Source organism: Fundulus heteroclitus, unplaced genomic scaffold (assembly GCF_011125445.2).
Source record: "Fundulus heteroclitus isolate FHET01 unplaced genomic scaffold, MU-UCD_Fhet_4.1 scaffold_370, whole genome shotgun sequence".
NCBI classification, from domain to species: domain Eukaryota; kingdom Metazoa; phylum Chordata; class Actinopteri; order Cyprinodontiformes; family Fundulidae; genus Fundulus; species Fundulus heteroclitus.
The window spans coordinates 38,810-57,759 of NW_023396782.1; the positions used below are offsets into that span (position 1 = coordinate 38,810).

General features: G+C 41.5%; 2 protein-coding genes across 2 annotated transcripts; one reads left to right on the forward strand and one right to left on the reverse strand.

The window, feature by feature from the left end:
• Positions 1 to 2,709: 2,709 nt before the first annotated feature.
• LOC118560057 lies at positions 2,710 to 5,505 on the reverse strand. Its single transcript, XM_036130696.1, has 4 exons — positions 5,182 to 5,505; positions 3,389 to 4,313; positions 3,089 to 3,334; positions 2,710 to 2,813 (listed from the first exon to the last, which is right to left on the reverse strand). The coding sequence occupies exons 1-4, from the start codon at positions 5,503 to 5,505 to the stop codon at positions 2,710 to 2,712; spliced, it is 1,599 nt and encodes a 532-aa protein (XP_035986589.1).
• A 3,294-nt stretch (positions 5,506 to 8,799) lies between these two features.
• Positions 8,800 to 17,072, forward strand: LOC118560056 (NACHT, LRR and PYD domains-containing protein 5-like; the record flags this gene model as incomplete). The annotated part of the gene is made up of 7 exons (XM_036130695.1): positions 8,800 to 8,871; positions 9,023 to 9,251; positions 9,395 to 11,171; positions 11,290 to 11,463; positions 11,913 to 12,086; positions 16,372 to 16,418; positions 16,558 to 17,072. Coding segments are annotated over 7 exons (2,988 nt in total), but the record flags the coding sequence as incomplete, so codon positions are not given.
• Positions 17,073 to 18,950: the final 1,878 nt, after the last annotated feature.

The following is an 18,950-nucleotide window of genomic DNA, read 5'->3' on the forward strand; positions in this document are numbered from 1 at the left end:
AAATCCAACAATTTTGTGCTTGTCAGCAATTTTGTCAAATAAAAGAGAAAGTTTAGACAATTACTGGCATTATTCAACAAGAAAAAAGCCACTTCCAAACCGACTGATTTAACCTAAGTCTAGATCGGTCTGTTAGTACAAACAGACCGTGGTTTGTGTGAAGAAAAAAAAAAAAAAAAATCGGCAGTGTAAATGTTGGCTCTACTGATTACACGCCAACAGGTATTGCTGACAGCAACCTCTGCATTTTTACTGTGCTGCAGGCCGGCCTGTACCCTGCATGGATTTCTGTTGCTGCTTGCAGCCGCCTGATGATCAGCAGCCTTTATATCCACCAAATAATGGATCAATGTTTATAACCGTAAAACCAAAAGCTACTGACTGGATATTTCTGCCATCACAATTAAAAATCATGTTCTTCTTACTTTGGTTACCTAACTTTTACTTGTCTGGTACAACGCTATACTGTTCTGCTGTTTTTAATGATGAAAAAGCAATATTTTGGTAAAAATCCCCGCCGGCACAGTTAACCGCAAACACCCCTCAACCCACCAAGACACCTACTGCAAAGATTAGCCCAGGTTCTGGGGAAACCCTGAGTTCTATAAAATGAACTATGGGGGAGAGGCAAAATCAAAGCATCTAGTTTTTTAGTTTAAAGATGGAGACGATAAAGTGGAGCAGAATGAGCAGGTTCCAGTGAAAAACCTGCAGAGTCTTATCAGAGCAATATATTGAGAGCAAAGTTTGGTTTTGGTTCTGTTCTGTGGAGAAAGTCTTTGCAGTTTTTGTTAATTTGTGTAACAAAATATGTTTAAAATATTACATTATTCTGCAAATGAACTTGTTTTTATTTTTCAATTGTTATCTGACTAGGCCTTATGTATTAATAATTGCAGTTTGTTTTCTTTTTCCTTTGCTGTACTAACTTAACTTTAAATTGAGCTTTGTTCCATTTTAATCAGTATTGTCTAAAGTCAGCTGTCACCTGAATCTCCCCACTTTGGGACGGTACAGCTATTTCTATTGTGTTAAAACTGTGTCAGAACGATATGAAAAAGGTAGTATTTATCATACCTTAATTTAAACTAGATGTGTACCTTATTTGATAAATGTGTCATTATCATTATATTATCATTTGTCGACTAAAAAAACCCTAGTTTAACATTGTCCCTGCAGTACACTAGAAGGATCTGTTTTATATAAATAGAATAAAATCTATTCTATTCTAAAAAAGAAAAACTCCAGAATGTAATGTACAGGTGTAACTTGATACTTTTTTGTGACTATTTTCACTACAGATGCATTTGCACTGCATTTGCAAGTCCACCAGAAAGGGCTGAACTTTTAACATTTTGATCCTAGAACTTTTTTAGTTGAAGATTTAGCCTTGTTATTCAGAGTGAAATATTCACCGATTTAGCTTTTTTTTTCATTTCTATTACTCATAGAATTAGCTTAAGTAATTATGTTCAGAATCAGCAGAATTTGTACATTTTTAACGATTACACGATTAATTGTCTGAACAATCATTAGTTTATAAGAGCCATAGTTAGGACATGTACAGGTGACAGGACAAATATTAGCACCATCTGTAGAGAGATGGCTGCCTTCAGAGTTGGTAAAAAACAAAAACAACAACTATATTTTAACTAAGAGAGTTGTAGGATAAGAAAGGCGTGACTTCTACCAGCGTAATGACTTTTACTGACCGTTTTGATTTTTACTGAGCTGCGGTGGTCAGTGGTTTATTGAGATAAGGGGGAGGTTTCCTGTTCGGCTCCCTAGTTAACCAGGAAGTATGATGTCTACGCTGACCAGTCAGTCTGTTGATTAAGATAACAGAGAGGCTCGGTGTTTTTGTTTATTAACTAACAATGAAAGGATGTCATGCTTGTTGAAAGCGACGGTTTTGCTGTTAGATGTATGAAATGATAAGATAATGCCCTGCACGAATTTGCTGACTGCAAGTCAGCAAAGATTGATATTGTCCCCCCTTCCTGCAGTGCCACACATGTGTTTTGACACAACTCCTCCCCTCCTTAACAGATCTCGTGAAACTTGGGGTCGTGATCAGTAAGAGAGTGAGCGGCTGCACTATTAAGACGCTTTATGTTGTCCCGCCAAACTGAATTAATCTTTATATCAGGATTAAAGATTAAGGATCCTCTATTTCACCGTATAGAGATGCGGGACGGAGGTTTTTTCACGTAGGATTCGTATTCAGCAAAGCTTACGTAGAGTCCTGCGGTTTAGCGGCTGAGCGGTTGAAGGAGACGGTGGTGGAGTAGGTTCTCTATCCAGACCGTCAAACCGCTGCCCGCGTAGTTCCTCATGGTTTCAGATGTTAGAAGTCTGGTCAGTGAAGTTGCATGGAGGTCCCGATCGGTCTGCCTGGTTGTTTTTTTCTTATACTGAGAAGGGGTGTGGTTAACGTTGAAGGGGGGAGGTATTGGCTGTTGTGAGGAGGGCGGGTCTAAAAAGCTACCACTTTCTTGATCCTCAAAACATCTCTCCAGTTGCAACAGTTGCAGAACAGCGTTGACATCCGGTCTGCTATCATCTTGTCACGTAATGCGTCAAGCAGAAAAATAACCGGAGTTGTTTTATCTTGAGCCTGTCTCGGAGTTGCACGGAAGAAACCATCGACCGGTAAACCCCGTTTTTGATTGTCATGTTGGTGAGAAGATCCTATTTGTTGAATCTGTGTCAGTTTCGAATTCCTAGAGTGGGGGAGGGGACCGGAAATGGGGGAGGGGTACGGCTTCCTGGAGTGGGGGAGGGGACCGGAAATGGGGGAGGGGTACGGCTTCCTGGAGTGGGGGAGGGGACCGGAAATGGGGGAGGGGTACGGCTTCCGGAAGTGGGGGAGGGGACCGGAAATGGGGAGGGGTATGGATTCCGGAAGTGGGGGAGGGGACCGGAAATGGGGGAGGGGTATGGATTCCGGAAGTGGGGGAGGGGACCGGAAATGGGGGGGGGCGGAAATGGGGAGGGGCCGGAAATCAAAGGGGGACCGGAAATGATTAGGGTCATAAATCATCCGTCAATTAAAAAGTGGCAGAAGGTATATCCTTAAGTCTCTCACCCAGAAACATTGTGTATGGGTTCCTTTCCCCCATGTCTTCGCAGACAGATGTATTTGTCTCTGATATTTTTGACGCAAGCTCAGGTCCAACATTGACAAAGAACCTATTAAAACCATTTGCAACGTCAGTCATATCCTTTATAATTTTGTCCTTTTCAGTAAAATATTCCGGTAATTTTATTCCCTTTGACTCCTTTCTCACAATGCTGTTTAAGATAGTCCATATACCTTTAATATTATTTTTATTTCCGTCCGTCCGTCCGTCCGTCCGTCCGTCCGTCCGTCCGTCCGTATTTTTATTTCCTTCCAGCAATTTATTGTAGTATTCCCTCTTACAAGACCTCAATATATTAGTTAATTTATTTTTGTACCACTTGTATTTTACTTCTGCTTCCACTGTCCTTTTTTTAAGAAAATGTCTATACAATGAGTTCTTCTTCATACACGCCCTCCTCAACCCCTCTGTCACCCATGGACTATTTATCTGTTTAATGCTTTCTTTAAATTTCTTTACTGGGCAGTGCTTATTGTACGCCATATTAAACATATCCATAAATTTCTCATAGGCTGCATTTACATTTTCTTCGATGTACACAAGCTCCCAGTTTTGATGTAATAAATCCTGTTTTAAAGCCATCATGGCTCCCTCTGTTTTAATTCTTTTATATCTAAACCCATTAATTGCAAGCTTCTTTCTTCTATAATTGCAATTAAATAATGTAAAAATTGGTAAATGGTCAGATATGTCTGTAATTAATATACCACTTTCTATGCTATTTTCCATGTAGTTTGTAAATATGTTGTCAATCAACTTGGCACTGTGACAAGTTAATCTTGTTGGTCTGGTAATGGTTGGATATAGACCCATGCTGTAGACTGTATTTATAAACTGTTCCGTCTTTCTATGTCCTGTATTCATGAGATTAATATTGAAATCTCCACAGATGAATAAAAGCATCTGTGTCTTATTAAAGAAGTGCCCAAACCATTCAGTAAATAATTCAACATTTCCTCCCGGTGCTCTGTAAACACAACTGATAACAGCATTCTTCATTTTTTCTAAACCAATTTCAATTGTGACGCATTCCAGTAAGTCATCCACACATACCGTCATTTTGTCAACAATCTTAGCATTCAACTCATTTTTCACAAAAAATCCCACACCTCCACCAGTCTTATTGTTTCGATTCAGATGCACAAACTCATATCCTTCCATCCCAAAATCCTTTCGTTGTTTATCCACGTTTCTGTTATTGCTATGACATCAAAGGGATGTACAACTTGACACACATAGTCCTTTATGTTTACAAAGTTTCTATACAGGCTTCTGCTGTTAATGTGTCGTACTGATAATTTCCCGTCCTGCTTTATTTGATTGTATTGTTTGTCGGTGTAGTAACGACAGTCACTGTTGATGTGAGTGTAGAAGTTGTTGTCGGGATCTATATCCTGTTCCATATCTAGTTGGGTATGCTCTGTGTATTGAAATTGGTGTAGGCCTAACTCCGTAATGTCCTGTAAATTATGAAGGTGTGACATACTGGCCTCCGCCAAATCTTCTTTTATGCTTGTCATGTAGGTGTAGTCTTTGCGTTACCTTACGGTAGCTCCCAAGACGTTCCTCATTCAAACTTTCTCAACTCCTCCATACTCCTTACTTGAACAACTTTAGCCACTTCCGGAGCCCCATTTAACTTGATGAATATCTTGCCGTTTACAGTCCACGTTTGTTGTATTTTCTTCAGTTTTTTAAGGAATCTCGCTTGTTTGGCTATTTCCGCATTTTCCTTGGTCAGATGTTCATTTACATAAACATCGGTTCCTTTCAATTTCCTCCCCTCTTTCAACAGTGCCGCCTTGTGTTTTCTGTTGCAAAAACGTATCAGGATGGCTTGCCTATCACCGGCATTTCTCTTCGTGATTGGAAAACAAGCCTCGATACTCCCATTGTCCATCTCAATTCCTTTAGATTGGAAAAAGGAAGTAACTTGTTGCTCCGTGGACGCTTGCATCTCCATATTCGTTTCTCCTTCGTCTGCAGTGACAGCGCGAGCATACGAATGAGGTTTCACCCTGAGGCCTGTAATAATTACCTCGTTTAATCTCGCGTGTTGCTCCAGCTCTGCAACCCGACTTTGTAGTCGCTCGATTTTCTTGTCCTTTTCTGCATTTTGAATACGAAGTGCCTTGATCTCCTCCACTAAGCTGAAAATTCCTTTTTGCTGCGTTTTGACCGAGGAAACCTCCTCGGTTAGGAATTCAATCGCTCTTCTTAGTTTCTCCATATCCTCAGACGCGTTCTTCCTTGGAGCCATCTTGCCGCTGCCCGGTGTAACGCGCCGGCTTCCAGAGGCATCCGACCGGAGGGGCTGCGGGAGGCTGGGTCTGACGCGGGTCTCGTCAATGACCCGCGTCATTGACGCGGGTCAGTGTTCATTTAAAGCTTTAGTCTTTGACCAAAGGGAGATGATCAGTGTGATTATGTGACTGATATATACAGAACCAAGTTCTTTTGGGTTCTACTGTGATGGGGAGCATTACCTGCACAAGAAAGGTTACAGAAAAGCCATGTCCTTTTCTGGAGGAGCCTGTATATTAGAGCGCAACTACTCCACAGAATTCTCTGATCTCCTGTTTAGACCAGGATTAAATGCAGTGGGGTTGGAAGCATGTGAAATGTGGAGGGACACATCGGCTAGGGGAGGAGTAGCTGGGGTGCAGTGTACCAGCTCCATGTGACTTTTTTCTCCGTGGTGACTTTACTGGTTTGTCAAGGTTCTAATTTTAACCGCGGTCAGTAGAGTATTTATTTTGGAAAATAGTTTATTATGAAAACTTCCACCACAACCTCGACAGAAGTTTGAAGTTAATTTCTAGTTCAACTGCACCACTAACAAAGCAGCAAACGGTGCCAGGGGGAGCAGTTTAACAATTTGTTATCTTTTTCAACAAAAGTAAAATAAACAAAAGTACAAGAAACAAAGGATTGGAATATAACCCTCTGTGGGCTCACACAAACCATGATGCGGGTGGTAGTCCTGATCCAGTCCTGCTTTGCTGTAAACCCCCACTCACACTGCTCCTAGGAAAACAGCAACTTCGGCTGCTGAATGGCCGCTTGTGAGAACAGAAGTTCATGTGGTCCTTCTGTTGCTGTCCTTTATAAATAACTAAAAACAGCTATGGTTTGGAAGATGAAAGAGGATATTTAAGCGCACAGAAAACGAGTTTTGTTCTAAAAAACGAAAAAGTCCCTTGTGTCTTGGGGTTGCCGATTTGGTGGAGTTATTTTATTCTGAAATTAACTCGAACATTATCCTCTCTAGCGCCCAATGTTTCCTGTGAAATCTGGGGCTGCTGCAGCTGTTAGGGTTAGTTAGAGGGTTCATTTGGTCAAACTTTATTCTTCTGGAAATATTTACAGCGCTGTACAGTCTCAGTAACTTGAGTCGTAACTGCAAGTAACCAATGGGAGTGGACACATTGATTGTTAATTATTTGGGTTTCTTGCAGTGCCGCAACTGTCACTGCATTGTATTCAATATGAGCCTAGAAAAATTATTCTGTATAATATATTTTACATATTATATAATATATAATATATTTTTCACTTTTCAATCACTTTTTTGTAATATTCTAATTGTGTTAGATATAAAGTACATCTAAAGAAAAACAAACGTACCTGAAAAGTAGGAATGAACTTGAGATAAAATATAGACCAGTATTTTCACACCTGTTACGTGGGACAATATTAAGTTGCACAGGAAGACTTAATTTACTCAGAAAAACATCTGTTTTCATCTGGGTATGTCATCAGATCATCTTTTGAACGTTTGGAACACTACAATTTAGCTTTGGAGTCACTATTAACTAGCCTCGTGAGACCATCCTGATCTCGCGAGCTTTCAAGGTTTCACTCGCAGATCAGTCTGGCTACTCTCCGTTAAAGAAAATTTGGAGCCGTTCACCAAACGAATGTCCAATCAGCGTTGGCTTTGAGGCGGGTTGAGGTGTGACGCAACGAGAAGATCGACAGTTCAGTCTAAAGAACATGGCGGCTTCAGCCGATGAAACTAGCGTTAGCGTGGCTATCGAGCAAGTTTTATCGGAATTACAGAGTATTTCTTTGCTGAGCTAACGAGCCTTTACCTGCAGCAGCAAGAGTAGCTTGGCTTGTGGTTGTGTTTTCGTCATCGCTCTGTTACGAGCGACGACGAATCTGATTGGTTCATTTGGCCCGTCTATCACCAACATAGGCCAATCAGCTAACCAGTATTTTCGCCCCTTCCCAAAATTACTTCAACGGAAGGTTTCCAGATGGATATGCGAAGCAAATCTATCTGGCGGCGTCAGGTTAACTATTAACACCCTCTTAGCTCTAGGAGACTTTTATTATCCAGCAAAATTGAAAATGAAACATGATCAAACAAGATTTCTATAGATATAACAACAGCATAGGAATCAGCAGAGCTAATGCAATAGTGAAGCCATGACGTTTTGGGCCATGCTTCAGTCCCCTAGGTGTAGCTATCTGCTGGCAGGAGCAGCTGTCTGTCATGTGTGTCTCTTTTTGAGTTGTGATGGACTGGTGACCTGTCCAGGGTGGACCGCCTCTCTCACCCAATGATTTCAAGAGATAGGCACTATCCTTACATAAAAGGTTTATGCTGTTTGTGGAATAAACCTTTTGACTTTATCAAATATTCATGTTACTTGTGAAACTACTGTTGGTGTCACTATCACTGATGCTTCATGAAGCTTCTTTGAATAATGTTTTCACAATAAATTTTAGTTTTCATTTGGAAACGTCTTAAACATCATAAACAGGCTTTGGATTTTCCCTCTTACAGTATTTTTTTTTTTTTTATTTAATTCAATTCAACTTTATTTATATAGTGCCAATTCATGAAACATGTCATCTCAAAGCACTTTACAAAGTCAAATCAATCATATTATGCAGATTGGTCAAAACTTTCCTATATAAGGAAACCAGTTGATTGCATCAAAGTCCCGACAAGCAGCATTCACTCCTGGAGAAGCGTAGAGCCACAGGGAGAGTCATCTGCATTGTCCATGGCTTTGCAGCAATCCCTCATACTGAGCAAGCATGAAGCGACAGTGGAAAGAAAAACCACCCATTAACGGGAAGGAAAACCTCCAGCAGAACCGGGCTCAGTATGAACGGTCATCTGCCTCGACCGACTGGGGTTACAGAAGACAGAGCAGAGACACAACAAGAGAAACAAAAAAGCACAGAAGCACACATTGATCTAGTAATCTGTTCTACATTAGATGGTAAATGGGTTTTTCCAAGATTGATTTACTTTCAATACTGATACCTACAAAAAGTTGGATTTCAAAATAAAATACCAAGTACTTTAAAATGTACTTTAAAAACCAGTATAGAGCAACTGCTTGATTGTATTTCGCCATTATAAACATAATGTATGACAGGAATTTTGTTGCAGTGATTTCCTGATGTTTTAGCCGCTTCACATGGTTAAAAAAAAGAAACAAAAAAAAAGAATGAGACAATTTTATCATCATTACTGAGACTAAAATATTATTCTCAGACCAACAGAAGCAGTAAACCTTCAGCACCGCAGGGACTACACTGCTTCACTGCTGACCTCCAGTTATCAGTTCATGGACGTTTACTTTGTTTGTCTCTGTGAACAGAAAAATTGTTCTGGTTCCTCCACAGAGTGGACCAGCAGAACTCAGAGGTTCCCAGAGGTCCGTCTGCCCGGCAGCATCAAGCCCAGCTGGACTCCATATTTATGGTCTGTACATGTAGAACTACTACTTTACCATTGGTTCTGTTCAGTCGTCTCCATGCTGGACTTTGTGGACCGTCAGTCTGTCCAACATGGTTCTGATGTTTGGATCCATGATCTCAGTCTGATGTGTCCTTCATATATTATTCTGTTCCAGCTGCTGGAAGACAACATTGTCACTTTTGTGAAGAAGGAGCTGAAGAAGATCCAGAAGGTTCTGAGCCCAGATGACCCAGACTGCTCAGAGAGTCAGAGAGATGATGAGGAGGTGCTGGAAGGTGAGGATGAAGAGCAGAGGAGGAGCAGCAGAGAGGCACTGATGAAGATCACTCTGAACTTCCTGAGGAGGATGAAGGAGGAGGAGCTGGCTGACCGTCTGCAGAGCAGTAAGAGGATTTCTACAAAGATTTAACCTGATAGATAAATCACACATTTACTGATGTCTGAAGAGATGGAATCACATTTATTCACATCATCTTCAGAAGATCATTTGGTTTCCTTCCTGATTTCACTTTTTCTGTTAATTTAGAACATCTTGCTGCACTTTGTCAACATAAACTTAAATCTCGTCTGAAGGAGAAGTTCCAGTGTGTGTTTGAGGGGATCGCTAAAGCAGGAAGTCCAACCCTTCTGAACCAGATCTACACAGAACTCTACATCACAGAGGGAGGAACTGGAGAGGTCAATGATGAACATGAGGTCAGACAGATTGAAACAGCATCCAGGAAACCACACAGATCAGAAACAACCATCAGACAAGAAGACATCTTTAAAGTCCCACCTGGAAGAGACCAACCAATCAGAACAGTGATGACAAAGGGAGTGGCTGGTATTGGGAAAAAAGTCCTAACCCAGAAGTTCACTCTGGACTGGGCTGAAGGCAAAGCCCACCAGAACATCCACTTCGTATTTCCATTCACCTTCAGAGAGCTGAATGTGCTGAAAGAGAAAAAGTTCAGCTTGGTGGACCTTGTTCATCACTTCTTTACTGAAACCAAAGAAATCTGCAGCTTTGAACACTTCCAGGTTCTGTTCATCTTTGATGGTCTGGATGAGAGTCGACTTCCTCTGGACTTCCAGAACCAGGAGATCCTGACTGATGCTACAGAGTCCACCTCAGTGGATGTTCTGCTGACAAACCTCATCAGGGGGAAACTGCTTCCCTCTGCTCGCCTCTGGATAACCACACAACCTGCAGCAGCCAATCAGATTCCTCCTGAGTGTGTTGGCATGGTGACAGAGGTCAGAGGGTTCACTGACCCACAGAAGGAGGAGTACTTCAGGAAGAGATTCAGAGATGAGGAGCAGGCCAGGAGGATCATCTCCCACATGAAGACATCAAGAAGCCTCCACATCATGTGCCACATCCCAGTCTTCTGCTGGATCACTGCTACGGTTCTGGAGGACGTGTTGGAGACCAGAGAGGGAGGAGAGCTGCCCAGCACCCTGACTGAGATGTACATCCACTTCCTGGTGGTTCAGACCAAAGTGAAGAAGGTCAAGTTTGATGGAGGAGCTGCAACAGATCCACTCTGGAGTAAAAAGAACAAGAAGATGATCAAGTCTCTAGGAAAACTGGCTTTTGATCAGCTGCAGGAAGGAAACCTGATCTTCTATGAATCAGACCTGACAGAGTGTGGCATCGATATCAGAACAGCTTCAGTGTACTCAGGAGTGTTCACACAGATCTTTAGAGAGGAGAGAGGGCTGTACCAGAACAAGGTGTTCTGCTTCGTCCATCTAAGTGTTCAGGAGTTTCTGGCTGCTCTTCATGTTCATCTGACCTTCATCAACTCTGGTGTCATCCTGATGGAAGAAACAAAAAGAACCGCTAAGAGACGCAGACTGAAGTCTCTTCACCAGACAGCTGTTGATCAGGCCTTACAGAGTCCAAATGGACACCTGGACTTGTTCCTCCGGTTCCTCCTGGGACTTTCACTGCAGACCAATCAGAGACTCCTACAAGGTCTGCTGACACAGACAGGAAGTAGCTCACAGACCAATCAGGAAACAGTTCAGTACATCAAGGAGAAGATCAGTGAGAATGTGTCTGCAGAGAAAAGCATCAATCTGTTCCACTGTCTGAATGAACTGAATGATCGTTCTCTGGTGGAGGAGATCCAACAGTCTCTGAGTTCAGGAAGTCTCTCCACAGATAAACTGTCTCCTGCTCAGTGGTCAGCTCTGGGTTTCACCTTAGTGTCATCAGCAGAAGATCTGGATGTGTTTGACCTGAAGAAATACTTTGCTTCAGAGGAGGTTCTTCTGAGGCTGCTGCCAGTGGTTAAAGCCTCCAACAAAGCTCTGTAAGGACACAAATTGTTGCTGCTTCTATTTCTGATAGTGAGAAATCTGATAATGAAGTCAATACTGATTCATGTTGTTTCAGTTTATATTACCAGATGTTTCTCCCTGCCTCCTCAGACTGAGTGGCTGTAACCTCTCAGAGAGAAGCTGTGAAGCTCTGTCCTCAGTTCTCAGCTCCCAGTCCTCCAGTCTCAGAGAACTGGACCTGAGTAACAACAACCTGCAGGATTCAGGAGTGAAGCTTCTCTCTGCTGGACTGAAGAGTCCAAACTGCAGACTGGAAACTCTCAGGTACAAAGTTCTCCATCCTGTTGAAACCAGATTTCTGTCCAACATCTGCTATCAAAGATAATCTAAATGTTATTTCATTAATAGGTTTGTTAACTTTTCTAGTCTGACTTCTACTGTCTACAAACACCATTGCTTTATTCTTAATTTCTTGGCTCCATCAATGAGATTAAAGCTATCTAAACACCACAACAATGGTTCTACTGAGATCACCAGTTAATCTTTGGTATTTTAGGTCCAGTTTGAAGAAAGCTTGAAGCCATCCTCTTCTGCAGAGTTGGTGTCAAATTGAGTTTCCATCACAGTGGAGTTCTAATCAGGATTCATCTGTTTAAATGTGTCTGATTTAGATTTTAGCAGATTCTTGGGTTTTTCCCAGCTGAAAATGACCAGTTCAGAACTTCTACCTGAATTTTCTCATGTTCTCATCATGTGTTGATGTGTGTCTGCAGCTTGTCAGGCTGTCTGGTCTCAAAGGAAGGCTGTGTTTCTCTGTACTTGGCTCTGAGCTCCAACCCTTCCCATCTGAAAGAGTTGGACCTGAGCTACAATCATCCAGGAGACTCAGGAGTGAAGCTGCTGTCAGCTGGACTGAGGGATCCACCCTGGAGACTGAAAGCTCTCAGGTATGGAGGAACCTGCTGCAGGTGGACAGAAGATCTGGTAGAGGAGGATGAGGGAGAAATGTTTTATCTGTCCTTTTGTCGGTCTGACCGAAAACAGACTCATGATGATGGATTTAAATCATGATGATGGTGGCTACCATATGCTGCCAAAATTAATGTAGTAATAAATATTAACTGTTGAGTCCATTTTAAAATTAATGGCTTGTTAAACTAATTCACAACGTCTGTGTATTGAATCTCATCGCTATAGTGAGCTAATTTAGCCAGAAGGCTTATAAACTATACCCCCACCCAAAAAAACAGATCTGTATTATTATTTTTGACAGTCACCACCTCTGTAGTGTTGGGAAGCTGTAGACGCCGAGAAGTTGTAATCCCAAATGTGTTACATACTGGGAGTAGCAGCTTGTCACGTCATGTCAGCTTTCGACTGGCAGAGGCTCCACGTTGAATATAGAGGCAGGACCATGAATAACTTTTGAGGTGGCTTTATTCAAGGACTTGCACCACACACACTGAACAACAACAACAATGACTGGCTTTTATAGCAGTGCACCCTGAGTGTCTTGCTAGAACCAATGAAGGGGATGATCAGAAAATAACCAACCATACTTACACAAAAACAACACCCAAAAACAGTAAATGAAACCTAACAAATATTTACATAAATGCAAATCATTTCAACTAAACAAATCTAAAGTCAATCAAAATAATACTTCAAATTAAACATAATTCCTTAAAGCTCTACCCTCCTTACAAATGGTTTGCTCCAAGAGCTTTCAGCAGCACCTGCAGCTTGTTCTTCCCGTTAATAGAATATAGTAGGTGGAACCATAGAGCTACACACTCATGTACAGTAGGTGCCGGTATGCACCTATAAGTTGTTTGCGATCCGCCAATAAAAGGAAAAGAAGAATAAGATGTTTCTCCCGTTTGCTGCCACATCCTGCTGAGGAGCCAAACTAGGAAGAGGTAGGTGCTTACAACTAAGAGTTCTGTCAAAGCAAGAAAATAAACATCTGGAAATTTAAGGAAACATAAATTGACATTCATATATTGACACTTCCCTCACACAGAATGGATGGCCAGTCCCCCTGCATCTCAAGAAGGTCCACCTAAATGTCTGAACAAAAAATACAACAAAAATAATACAACAATGCAACTGTTTAGACTGTAACTCAATCAATAATCAAGTTTTCTGATGTAATGGAAGCTATCTCCATTACACGTCATAATTGCATAACAATAGACATCTTCTTTGTTTAATGTGGCCAACAGCTGCAGCCATTAATACCAGAGGCAGCAGTATTTAGATGCAGCTATACAGTAATAAGCAGAATTTGTCCCATAAAACACATCCTTACTCATTTGCAGGATAAGGCAGAATCGCATACGTATATGTCAAAAAAGATAAGTGGAATAAATAGCATTGAAGAAATAAACAGGGTAAATAAAACAAAGACTAAAAAAAAGATAAAAAAATATTAAAAGATACACTAAAAGAAATTCATAAAAAATAATATATTAATATTAAGGCTGTACCCATCAGTACATGATTAGTTCCCAGGGTGTTTCCTGGTAGTTTATAAAAGTTCCTGTACCTTATTGTAAGGTGTTACCAATGTATCAATATAATATTCTTTCCATTAGCGGTTGCAGTTTTATACACTGATCCCATTAAAAACAGATGTTATCTCAAAGCCTCTTTACAACTGGTCTAGTTTGGTTCAGTGAGATCCAGTCTGATCCAAAGACCCGTGTTCTTGACGTAAGAGATGTAGGTGAGCTCATCGAGTCATTGTGACTTTGCAGCACTCAAGTAGGTGGAGACAGTGGAAAGAAAGAACTTTCTAAAGCAGAACCAGGTTTGTTAAGAACCGAATCGTCCCACACTGGGTTTGAGAGGACATAAATCAAAACATTGGTGCAGGAGCCCTTTCTTTGGCAAAATAATCAATCATGAAGGTCATTGAGCTTCATGGTTTGTATATTTTCTTTTCATTTTGTAGCTGTGAGACTGTTCATTTGAAGTAGAATATGTTTGTTCTGGAGGAGCCAGCAAAACAGCGTCCGTAAAGTCCCGGATGTTCAGGGAAAATGGTTTAACACTGGACTTTATTCACAACACCTTTGCTTCGTCTTCAACAGCACAAACAGTAACAATGCCCACATGGATAATAATAAAGTTATTAATGGTATATTCTCTTGTTATAATTTTAGAATAATAACAGTACTTTACTAATTACTGATGTGTATCTGTGGTATTTAAATGCAGGCGGATAAAAAACATAGATAAGGAAACAGAATCAGTGGTAAACTCAGTGGTTTCAGTGGTTAGGATGGTCTGGCTCAGGATAGCAGCCAAAATAAATCACCATGGTTACTAATGTGCTGTTGCTTTAATGAAACCAAGTCTAAACTTAATTCAGCCAGGATATCTGGAAAATCCTGGCTTTAGCCTATATCTTGTTTTTGTGAAACAGTCCTCAGGACTGCTTGGCCTTGGTGATCTAGCAGGGCTGCTGGCTAGTAGGTGGCACTAGAGTCAGTGAGGACCATGGAGAAATAGCTGTTAGTCCTTATCTGTTTCCAAACAGTTAGAGTAGAAGTCCAGAGCTGGAGAAGCTCCCTCCTTCATCTGCAGCAGCAGAGGTGTTCTGCTTCATGGATACAATCAGGTTGGAGAAGGGAGAAATCTGCTTTGAGCTGATAGAAACATGCTTCTGGAATATTTCACCTCTTTGTGAAAACTAATTAGAAATAAAATCAATGGAGGTTTTTACCATGCAGACCTTCAGAACCAGTTCAGCTCAACAATTCAGGTGTTTCTACGGAAGATGAACAGACTGGATCTGAAATGATGAAATTCTTCACTTCTAACTGATGTTCCAGCAGATCTCTAGAAAATGGAGCTGCAGCTCTCAGATATTTTAGTCATCATGTCTTCTATCAATTGATCCACTGATTAAAGCAGTAATCTCAGAGACATGTGGTACTCCAGAGGTTCCCATGGTTTGTTCCTGGTAGCTCCTACTTGGACCTCCAATCCAGGCTCCGCCCCCTTTAGAGAAGATCTTTCCATAGATGAAGCTTCTTGATGCTGCAGACCTTTGTTCAGGGAGGAGATGTCAGGATGTTTGTGACAGTCTGTTCCAGGCTTTAGTTGTTCTCCTCATGAGGAGCTGAAGTCTCTGACAGGAACGTAGAGCTGAACAGGAGAAGAACTTGAAGCTTTCTTCTTGGCCTGTCTGCTTGCAGCAGCATGACAATCCAACATTTTAGTCTGACTTCATCTGCAAATATTTCTCTGAGCCTGAATCAGTTTGAAGGCAGGCGAGCTCCTCATCAGAGCTGCGATCTTCTATGTCCTCCATACTGGAAATGTAGAAGTCCAGCAGCTCCTGATCTGTGATATCAGAGCGTGTCATCAGTAGAACGGGACTTCATTTCCCTCTCAAAGCAGGTTGGAAATCTGTGTGGAAAGATGCAAACAAAGACTCTCTGGACTGTTTTATCTGCTGGGGGCCTTGTTCCAGAGGCTGCTTGGACACTTTCACAAGCCATTACTGCAGCTGCTGGATTCAGGAAGCTGCTTCTCCTTCTTGGTCTCATTGTAAATGTGTGCAGCGCCACCTGGTGGTGCTGCTTGGTAGAGGAAGAGCTGAAAGGTTGGAGGTGCTTGTCAGAGGTCTGTGATGATGGAAGCCTCTCCCTGGTTTGTGAGTCTGAGCTCAGAGATCAGATCTTTGATTCTGGTTGAACTCTTTGTTGAATGTGATGCAGCTTCTCCTTTTTAATGTTTGTATTTCTGGATCTTCCAGTGTGGCCACAGCAGATTTCCACAGGGCTCTTTAGTATTTCATTCCTCCATCTGTGTGTGGGAGTGTGGATGGAACAGGGATCCAGAGTTGGTGTCAATGTTTAGATTGATTGTATTTAATGCTGATTAATAAATCAGGTGGAGCTTCAGAAATGTTGACTTAGTTTCCTGATGTCCTTTTAGGCTTCAGGCTGTTTTCTTCAGGTTGTTACTGAGGGATTTCCTTTCTCCTCTCTGTTGCCGCTTTTCCTCTGTTTGGACAAATTAGTTGTGCTACAGCGCCACCTACTGTCCTCCTACATCCACTGCAGGTTGCAGTGTTTCCATCATAATCTTTACAAGTGGGCGTGTCCAAATGTTGGACTGGTCCTTTCTCAGTGGAGGACAATGTGTGTCTGAGAGACATGTAATGTCCATGTTTGCTGCTGAAAGAGACTGATGGTCTGACCCCCCTCCTCCTTTCAGGGTGGAGCCTGCTGGAGTCCGATGGTTGACACCAGGTCTGAGGAAGTGTAAGTGTGTTTTTATTTGATTCATGACAACAAAGCAGCTCACATTCAACCATCTTCAGACTGCCCATTACTCATTCAGGAGTCAACATCAATAAATGATCAATAACTGCAGCTGTACTGTCTTTGTTCTCTCCATCAGATTCCTGTCAACTCACAATCGACACAAACACAGTGAGCAGAGAACTCAAACTGTCTGAAGACAACAGGAAGGTGACACATGTGGAGGAGCTTCAGTCATATCCTGATCATCCAGACAGATTTGATGTTCCTCAGCTGCTGTGTAATACTGGTCTGACTGGTCGCTGTTACTGGGAGGTTGAGTGGAGAGGGTATGTTAATATATCAGCGAGTTACAGAAGAATCAGGAGAAGAGGAGACAGTAGAGAGTGTTGGTTTGGAAGGAATGATCAGTCCTGGAGTCTGAACTGCTCTGATGATGGTTACTCTGTCTGTCACAATAACATTCGAACATCTATCTCCTCCTCCTCCGTCTCCAGCAGAGTAGCAGTGTATGTGGACTGTCCTGCTGGTATTCTGTCCTTCTACAGAGTCTCCTCTGACTCACTGATCCACCTCCACACCTTCAACACCACATTTACTGAACCTCTGCTTCCTGGCTTTGGGTTCTTCTGGTCCAGTTCTGGTTCCTCTGTGTTTCTGTGCTGATTGAGTCTAAAGAGTCTCCTCCTGTCAGGGAAAGCCTCTCCCTGTTGAACAGATAGTTCAGTCTGTTCATGTCTGTCTCTTTCACTCAGAAACACGTTTTCACATTCATGGATTCAATCTGTTTCTTTGTGAAACTCTTCTAAATGATTCCTTGGAAACTTCTTCCTCTTCCAGTCCTTTAAAGATGGAAGCTGGGATTATTCCAGGATCCACATGTTGTTTTTCTGCCTGTTTCCAGTCAAAGCTTCACTCTGAATATCAGCATATTGACTTTCTCTCTAGGTTTTTACTTTCATTCATCAGTCAGATTTCAGTGAAATGTTGCCAGTTTTTCTCAAAAAAAAAAAATAAGAGCTGACAGAAACAAATGTTTAAACAAGATTTATCACCGAATGTATCTTTTGTATATTTGCTGCAGTTGTACTTCATGTGTTTTAATGAACAATAAAAAAATTGTATTCTTCTGTATTTGAGTCATTTGCTGCTCATTCTTTTCTGTTTTTGATTCTTTTCAATAAATCTCCACACTAACTTTCAAGTAGTCCTAATTTACAGTAAATAATTTCCATCTTCTTTGACATGTTTTTTAATAACCAATTTTATTTCTTTAGTAGAATGAAATAGCAGCAGAAAGACAAAGCAACTATAAAATTATATTTCTGCTCCAGTTAATTCTCCTTTGGTCTCCCCTGCAGCATTAGGTTAGTCTAATCAACTTGTGTCTATCTGTCTGAGCCTCTGTTTTTTTCTGTACCTGTTAAAGTTATAAATTAAAAAATAATGCCAGTACTCGAATCACTCAACTATTATCTTGATATCAAAGCCGGTTGGCCTGACATTCATCAGACAAACCTGACAGATTTATTTGATAAACATTAAACTTAAAAACATGCGTAACACCATGAAAGGTGAAGGAGAGGTTTTATTGAGAGTATTCAGATGGAGCCGTCCCATTACAGGTCCCAACAACAACAGATGCATAACTAAGGTTCCACCTCGACTTCCAGCCTAAATGTGTCAATAATTAAATAAATGACTACATTAACAGTAAAGGGACCATCTGTGTTTAAAGCTGTTAATGTTTAACTTAACATATAAATGTGGTAATCCCTTTTTTAAGGACGTCACATTTCCAAAACTTAAACACATGAAAGAAAAGCCGACGCTGACAGTTTGTGACTAAAAGAAGTTTCTTTACTTCCAAACTGCTGACTTGGACAGACTGAAGACCAGATTTTCTCCTGTGGCACCAAACCAGAATCTGTAGAAACATCACCAACAACAGAACCACATGGAACATTTCCACATCAGAACTTCTTCCTGTTCTGCTCTTTTATTTTTACACAGGAAACATGTGAACGCGTCCTGCTGCTGCTCTTAAAGGGACAGTCCCACATTTTCAGCTTCAGGGAGCTGTTAGCGTAGCTTAGCACAAAGACTGGAAGTGGAGGGAAACTGTTAGCAGAGCTGCAGCAGAACAGAACCACTTTGATCTCTGCTCTCGGATCAGAACATCAAGCTGAAGACTTCTGGAGTGTTTAGAAGGAGGATTTTATCTGCTAAACGGGTCGGTTCTGGTTCAGAACCAGACTGAAGGGTCCAATGTTCCTGAAGGGTTCTTTAGAGCTCCAGGTTCTGTGGTGGTCCAGCTGTAGGCCAGAGGTCCCAGTGAGGACGCAGGTCATGTGACCACATAAATTCAACAAAGATCCATCAGAGAGGAGCTGCTGGTTCCAGGCAGCAGGTTCTCTGAAGTTCTGCTCAGTTCAAGCTTTCAGACTTTGAGACGCTGACCTGTAGGATTCTTTGCTCTGATGGTTCTCCTGTCACTTCCTGGTTTGATCTGATTGTGGGCGGGGCTACAGA